Source organism: Enhydra lutris, unplaced genomic scaffold (assembly GCF_002288905.1).
Source record: "Enhydra lutris kenyoni isolate GAN:26980312 unplaced genomic scaffold, ASM228890v2 scaffoldscaffold52, whole genome shotgun sequence".
Taxonomy (NCBI): domain Eukaryota; kingdom Metazoa; phylum Chordata; class Mammalia; order Carnivora; family Mustelidae; genus Enhydra; species Enhydra lutris.
This window is the reverse complement of record NW_019154136.1, coordinates 13,969,805-13,976,781: the sequence shown is the minus strand read 5'-3', so window position 1 is coordinate 13,976,781 and position 6,977 is coordinate 13,969,805. Positions and strand designations below refer to the sequence as shown.

The window sequence follows — 6,977 nt, the reverse complement described above, 5'->3', positions numbered from 1 at the left end:
GAGGGTTGCTGGAGGGGGTGGAGGGACGGGGTGGCTGGGGGTGGACGCTGCGGGGGTGTGCGCTGTGCTGAGCGCTGTGGATGGTGTAAGCCTGATGAATCACACGCTTGTACCCCTGGAACAAGCAATACATTATGTGTTAATAGAACAAACCAACAAAAATCACATGAGCCTTCTGCCGCGTCGTTCGAACACTTCCTGAATGAGGCAAATTTCAAGGAAAATGAAAGTCATGATTTCCTGAGGAAGAAACGCAAATGCAAAGAGAGAACAGCTGCGAGAGAAACAGGGGTTCACATCAGAGGGGAGGTCCCAGAAGCCTGCTTGGCAGAGAGCAGAAGGAGCAGGTCCCGTCTTTTTTATCTTTTCTGAGACATGGACAGAGATGAAGGGCTTTCCACGTCCATTTCCTAGGGGGACGGGACCTGGGTGCAGGGACAGCCAAAGTGGGGTTTGGGGGAAGCCAGATGAAGCTACGTCCACAGTGGGGTTGGGGGAGGGGACCCAGGTGCAGGGACATCCACAGTGGGGTTGGGGGCAGGAGCCAGCCCATGTGGACCCGCAGCTGTGCCTGGTCAGTGTCTTCGAGGTGACCCTGTGTGAGGAGGACGCCATGTACGGTTGTCCAGAACTTGCCCCCCGGACACCCTGAACCCGTCCGGTTCTGCCTGTGATTTCCCTGTCACGGGGACCCGTGCGGCGTGTCAGTGTGCGGAACGTCAACGTGACTCTCAAGGCATCATGCCTCAGTGCTGGGCTGTAGGCAGGGGTGAGGCGCTGAGCCCTGCGGGTACCAGGTATCGGGGGAACCTGGAGGAGGTGGTGCCCAGCGAGGAGGCAGGCCCAGGGCCCCGGCACACAGGAGGCATCCAGCCCAGCAGGTCCGTGCGACAAGGGATGTGCTGTGTGCTCGCCATCGGGGAGGGCAGGGGTGCGACTGGGAGTGAGCGGGTGTGCTTTGGGGAGAATGTTCTGGAACCAGACAGGGGGTGGTGCCCAGCATGGGGAGTGGCCCCAACGCTTGCCTTAAACACCTAACCAACCATTACACAGAAGGAGCCCAAAGGAAGATTGTCTAGAAAGGCCACGCAGGGTCCTGGGCTCGGGAAACACCCCTGTCCCTTCCCCTCATGGGTGACATCGGTGACAGGTGGGTCTTCACCCCAGACATGCTTACTGCCCTGGCGCAGGAGGCCTGCGGCGAGTGTGTGGACCCCGTGCTGGTTCCCAGAGGTGGGAATGAGACAGCAGTAGCTTCTGTCCCGAACAGGGTGTGAGGGTCTGCAAGGAGAGCCCCCCATGGGGCGTGAGGGTCAGCGGGACGAGACACCCCTCATGGGGCATGAGGGGGTCAGGGGGTCGAGACCTTGAGACCCTGCAGGGATGAGGCCTTGGGGCTTCTGGCCTCAGTGCAGCCTGGAGGACTGCCTGGAGGAAGTGGCCACAAGCAGGGCCTGGTGGACGGAGGTGGGGGGTGCAGGGGAGTCCGCTGTTTCCACAGGCAGCACACGCTTGTTCTGGACACCCCCACCCCAGGAGGCTGCAAGTGTGCCGTGGGTGGGGCCCATCCGGGTGTGGGCAGGTCCCTGCGGACTGTCCAGCCTGTCCAGCTCCAAGAGCCCCGGACTGTCCAGCCTGTCCAGCTCCAAGAGCCCCGCATACCTCAGCTCCCGGCCCTTCCTCCCGCCGCAGAGCCAGCGAGGCTGGGTGTCCTTGTCCACAGCATCCCCCCTGCTCCTCCTCCCTCCGTGTCCACGTCACAGCCCCTGGGACTGCACGCCCACGCCCCCCCTCCCCGGGTGAGGCAGGCCAGTCCCTGCTTTAGCTCAGCCTTTGCAGCGACCTCCAGGCCAGTGCACTGGGGGGCCTGCCATGCACAGGTTTCCGGGGAGTGGTCCCATCTGAGGCAGGACGGGCAGTAGAGCCCAGTGGAGGCCAGATGTCCGAAACCGACGGAAGGGAGGGAGGGTCTGGTCCGCAGGCAGCCCACGTGAGGTCACTGTCAAGGTCCCCAGAGCTCAGGAGCCCAGAGCCCCATTTTATGGGGTCTGTGTGGGGTCCTGGGCTGTGGAGGGGAGACTGGGGGCCAAGGAGGGGGCTGTGGGCAGGGAGCTGGGTCTCAATGCAGAGAGGGAGGAGGAGCAGAGGCCAGAGGAGGGGGAAGAGAAGGGGAGAGAGGAGGGCAGGGAACAGAAGCCAGTGGGCTGTGGACCCCTGGCCCCAGGGCACAGGCAGCCACAGGGCTGCAAGGGGGAGGGTGCCTGGCACCGGGTGGAAGGAGGCCACCTTGGAGAGCCCCACCCACACCCTGGGCCGAGCCAGCCCCCTGAGCCCCGGGCCCCACAGGTTAGTCCTGTCTTCCTATGGTCGGTGTCCCCTCTGGTCCCAGCCAGTCTCCCGCAGACTTGCCGTGAGGCACATTTGCTGAGCAGACGGGGCTTGGGGGGTGGGGGGCGGAGGCAGGACTAGGGTCTCACGTGCTGGGCTCCCAGTCACCTGGGGTCAGCATCTGAGTGGGCCGGTCTGCAGATGTGCACGTGCCCTGAGTCCCCTGACTGGGGCCGGGACAAGGGCCACTCAGGCCAGATGGCCGGACACTTCAGTACAGGACAGGGTCACTTTGCCGGCCAGTGTGCTCAGAGATCAGAGGTGCCGGCACCCACGGGTGTGAGGCAATCCGGGCTCTGATGAAAGTCTTATTTGCTCTGGCCCCGGCGTCCAGACCACAGCCAGAGCACGGTCAGGCTCTCAGGATGTCCTCCTTTCCCCTATCCTGGCTGCTGACCATCCTGGTGCCTTGTCCCCTGACTGCTGTGTCCCCTGGTCACACCCAGGGTCTTTCTGTCCCCATCCCCCATTCACTGACCCCACGGTCACACTCGGGATGCCCTCAGGATGCCCTCCTGTCCTGTGTGAGGGTCCGGTCCCTGCAGCCTGGGGATGTGAAGACCGGTAGACCCTGGGGCAATGCTGTCCACGTAAAATTCCTGCTCTGGACTTGAGGGTCCCTGGTCTGGACTTGGGGGATCCCTGGTCTGGACTTGGGGGTCCCTGGTCTGGATTTGGGGGTCCCTGGTCTGGACTTGGGGGTCCCTGGTCTGGATTTGGGGGATCCCTGCTCTGGATTTGGGGGTCTCTGCTCTGGACTGGGGGTGTCCTGTTCTGAACTTGGGGCGGTCAATGCTCTGAACTTGGGGATCCCTGGTCTGGACTTGGGGGGACCCTGGTCTGGACTTGGGGGTGGTAGGCTGCTGTGTGTCCCCACCCCCCCTGCACCCTGCACCGCCCAGCCGCCCACCCCCCACCGCACAGCAGGAACTGAGTGTCCGGCAGGCCGCTGCTCCTCCCCCCGGGGGCGGTGTTGGGGCAGCCAATGACCCGCAGAGAGCATTTTAGGAAGTGCTGGAGCATCTGAGGCAGAGGAGGGAGCCTCTGCCGGAAACCCTGGGGGAGCGACTGCGGCCCGCGGTTAGTGCCTCCTGGCTGAGCGCAGGGGTCCGCCGTGGGGACAGCAGGCTGACAGGTGGTCCCAGCCAGGGGCGCCGGTGGGGGGCCAGGGAACAGGGAGTCCGGAGGGTCCTGCGTTGAAGCTATTGCTTCCTCCCAACCCGGCTAGAGGGGCAGCAGGACCCGCCACCAGAATGTCCACTCCAGGCTTGGTGTCCCTGCCCGGCAGGTGGAGGGAACCGGCTGGGGTCAGAGTGGAGCCTGGAACCCCCCACCCTGGCTGTGGCCCCAGGGTCCTGAGGGTGGCAGGTGCCCTGGGCCCTGACCTAGCTGCCGGGCAGGTGAAGGACTTGTTGGCTCGGCGGGGGGGGGGGGGGTCACAGCCAGTCCCTGGGTGCTGGGGCAGGACCTCTGGACAGGCAGATCAGGGAGGATGGGCTGGTGAAGGAGCCTTGGGGAACCTGGTGAGGAGAAGGAGGCCCAGGGTGTCAGGCGGTTTGCTGGCCACATGTCCGTCTGTTTACTCACCAGAGAGCTATTTCCTGAGCCTCACCCTGTCACCTGTCACCATCACCCCGAGAATGAGCTGTGCCACCTCCCAGCACACTCACAGGTGGGAGGCTCTGGAAACTCACCGGCGGGGTCCTGGGCTCTGCAAACCTGCTCTCAGCCCTGTTTTGTGCAATCCCCTCCCCCAGGGCAGCCTTGCTCATCCGGGAGGTGGTCCAGCTCGGTGAGGACAACATGGGGGTGCAGGTGCCCCCAGGACCTCTCCCAGGTGCGGGGACGGCTGGACATTTCCTGTCTGCTTGGGAACTGCCTCTGTGGGGGGAACCATGTGCCTTGTTCTGGAGTTTGTCTGTGGTGCTCCTTGCTGGGAACAACCCTAATGCCCAAAGAGCACATTTTGAGGGGGTTGTGTTCTGTCCCCCTTCAGTTTGAAGTTCAGAGAGTCATTTTCCTTGGAGGCAAAATGATGAGCCCCTGGGAGATCCCAGGATCCACCGGAGCCCCCTGTCCGGGGCCACTGGGATGGGGCTGGGCTCCTGTCAGTGCTTCAATTGGGTTTGAAGAGGCCCCTGGGGCGGCAGCTGGGAGAGACAGGGCCCCAGCCTCTGTTCTCCTAACAAGGATGCAGGGGCTATGTGTCCCCATCCAGGCTGCCCCCACTCCCCGGTGAGGTTCACCAACACACACTTACAGAATTCTGAGGATGGAGTTACACAATGCCTGATCCGCCTTCATTCCAGACACCTGCGTGGGTGCCGGGCAGGTGGTGGCCCATCCGTGCCTGGATGGCAACTCAAGGAATGGTTCCTGGGTGTGTGTGTGTATGGCACAGCCCAGCCCCTGACCGCCTGGACGCCAGCTGTGTGAATGTCAGCCTCCCCCCCAGGAGGTCTGGGGTCCCACACTCACTCCTGCAGGGACACTGTTGACACCAAGTGTGAGCTGAGAGAGTTCTGGGATAGGCCACAAGTGAAGATGGATGGCAGGGGAGCCAGTAGAGTATGTCAAGGACCCTCTTATGGACGAGGTAGAGGACCAGTCCTTATTGCCGTCGAGGCAGAATGAGAACCAGCAGTGTTGGCTTTTGGTGTACTAGAGGCATTGTAGACCAAGAGGAATTCTTTTCTACACTCTTAGGTTCTGTGACTGAGACAAGCAAACTAAAATGGTGAAAGACGGGGGTGCCTAGCTGGCTCAGGGGGTGGAGCATGCTACTCTTGAATTTAGGGCTGACAGTTCAAGCACCATGTTGGGCATAGAGCTTGTCCGAAAAATAAAATAAAATAAAATACAAAATAAAAGAAATAAAACAACAAAAGACAGATAGGCAGGAGAAGAGGTTGATTCTCTATGTGTACAGAGGCCTTCACGGAAAAGAAGTAGATTCATGGAGGTAGACTTGTGGGCTTACCTGCCATTTCAACAATGGGTGACACATTTGCGGGGAGGTGACAAGCCGGAGGGAAAGGCGGTTGGCATCATAGCGACAGTCAATTATGAGAAGGCAAATGCTTCGGGGACACGACGGGGGGTAAGTGTTCCTTAGTGAGGCTTGTCATGCAGACTTTCCTGGAGGGAACATTCCTCCCTTTCCTGGTGCAGGGGACAGAGCAGGGATGGCTTCAGGAAAGGAACTTGTGCCGCTTTCAGGCCGAGAGGAGAAAGGCAGGGAGTTTTTCCTGTCTCGGCTTTTTCTCAACCTCCTTCAGCTCAAAGTCATCCTATGGCAAAGCGGGTTATTTCCGGGACGCCAGTTCTGACCCCCCGCCCCTGCTGTACCGGCAGAGCTCCGACAGGGGGACACTTGACCAGAGGAAGGGCCACATCCAGACCAGAGGGAACTTGTCCCTCCTAGACAGTGGGTCGGAAACGCCTGCGTGGTGGCCGGCACGCTGCGTGGTCCCTGTGGGCCCGGGTCTCACGCCTCCTGTGCTCCTGCTCAGAACCCAGCCCATGACCCAGGGAGAGGACACGAGGGCTGCCACGTGGGAATCTGGTGGTGGGGACACAGCTCAGCCCAGGACAGGCTCCTGCAGGGAAACCAGTACATGTCACCTCAGGGCTGGGGGGCAAGGCTCTGTCCCCGAGGGTGTCCCCTCTGCGTGGAGGTGGCAGGTCAGGAGGCCGGGCTATGGTGGACGGGCACATGTGGACCAGGGGCGAGGTCTTGCCCACTGGCCCACGGAGCACTGTGGACACGTCCTTGGGGCTCCCTTTCCTGTGCCGTTGCTGACCCACGCCCACCCACCTGCTGATGGTGAGCGGAGATCATACCTGTGTGTGCTGGGCACACAGCTGGCAGATGCTGGAAGGCAGTGGCTGGGGCTGTAGGTTAAGGACCCTGAGACCCCCTAGCATCCCCTAGCCCAGGGTGTCTCCCTGGTGCCTGCAAGGGAGTGCGCTGGCTTCCTTGCACCAGAGCCTAGCACCCCAGCAGAGGGAGCGGGGCGGGGGGGGTGGTGCTCACCTGGGCCCTCAGACACCAGCAACCGCAGGATGGAAACCGCGTGGGCTCTGCAGGCTGCTGTGTGAGCCCCTTCCCACTGCCCGGAGCTGGGTCCCCTCGGTTGACCTCTGCAAAACTTCATTTCCTCCCTCAGGTCACACAGGGTGGCCTCCGATGGGCGGACAGGTGAGCACTTCCAGCAGCTTCCAGAGCCTGCCGTGCACCACAAATGCGGACTGGATGTCGGCACTGTGCCCGGTGCTCTGGGACGTGCCCCTCCACCAGCTCTCCATCCCAGGTGAGGGCCTCCGCGTCCCCGGCGGGGAAGCTGCCGCCATGGGATGGGGCTCGGGTGTGGGGAGACCGCATGGAGCACGTACATGGATATATGCAGTATTGGCAGACACGTGTACACATGCAGTGCATGCATGCAGAACATACACACACGCACGCTACAGGTACAGATGTGTGCGTGAACTTGCACAAGCATGCACACAATACAGGGAGGCGTGCACACACGCACACGCTACAGGTACAGATGTGTGCGTGAACTTGCACAAGCATGCACACAATA

At 61.8% G+C, this 6,977-nt stretch overlaps 1 protein-coding gene across 1 annotated transcript in view; it reads left to right on the top strand.

Annotated features, from left to right (window-relative positions):
- The first annotated feature begins 741 nt into the window (after positions 1-741).
- The window catches only part of LOC111157116 (PI-PLC X domain-containing protein 1-like), a 12,959-nt gene continuing 6,723 nt past the window's right edge, over positions 742-6,977 (top strand). The window contains exons 1-4 of the mRNA XM_022518355.1: positions 742-881; positions 1,151-1,233; positions 3,979-4,060; positions 4,146-4,203. Of these exons, the coding sequence (XP_022374063.1) occupies positions 742-881; positions 1,151-1,233; positions 3,979-4,060; positions 4,146-4,203 (363 nt within the window). The remainder of the gene's footprint in view (positions 882-1,150; positions 1,234-3,978; positions 4,061-4,145; positions 4,204-6,977) is intronic.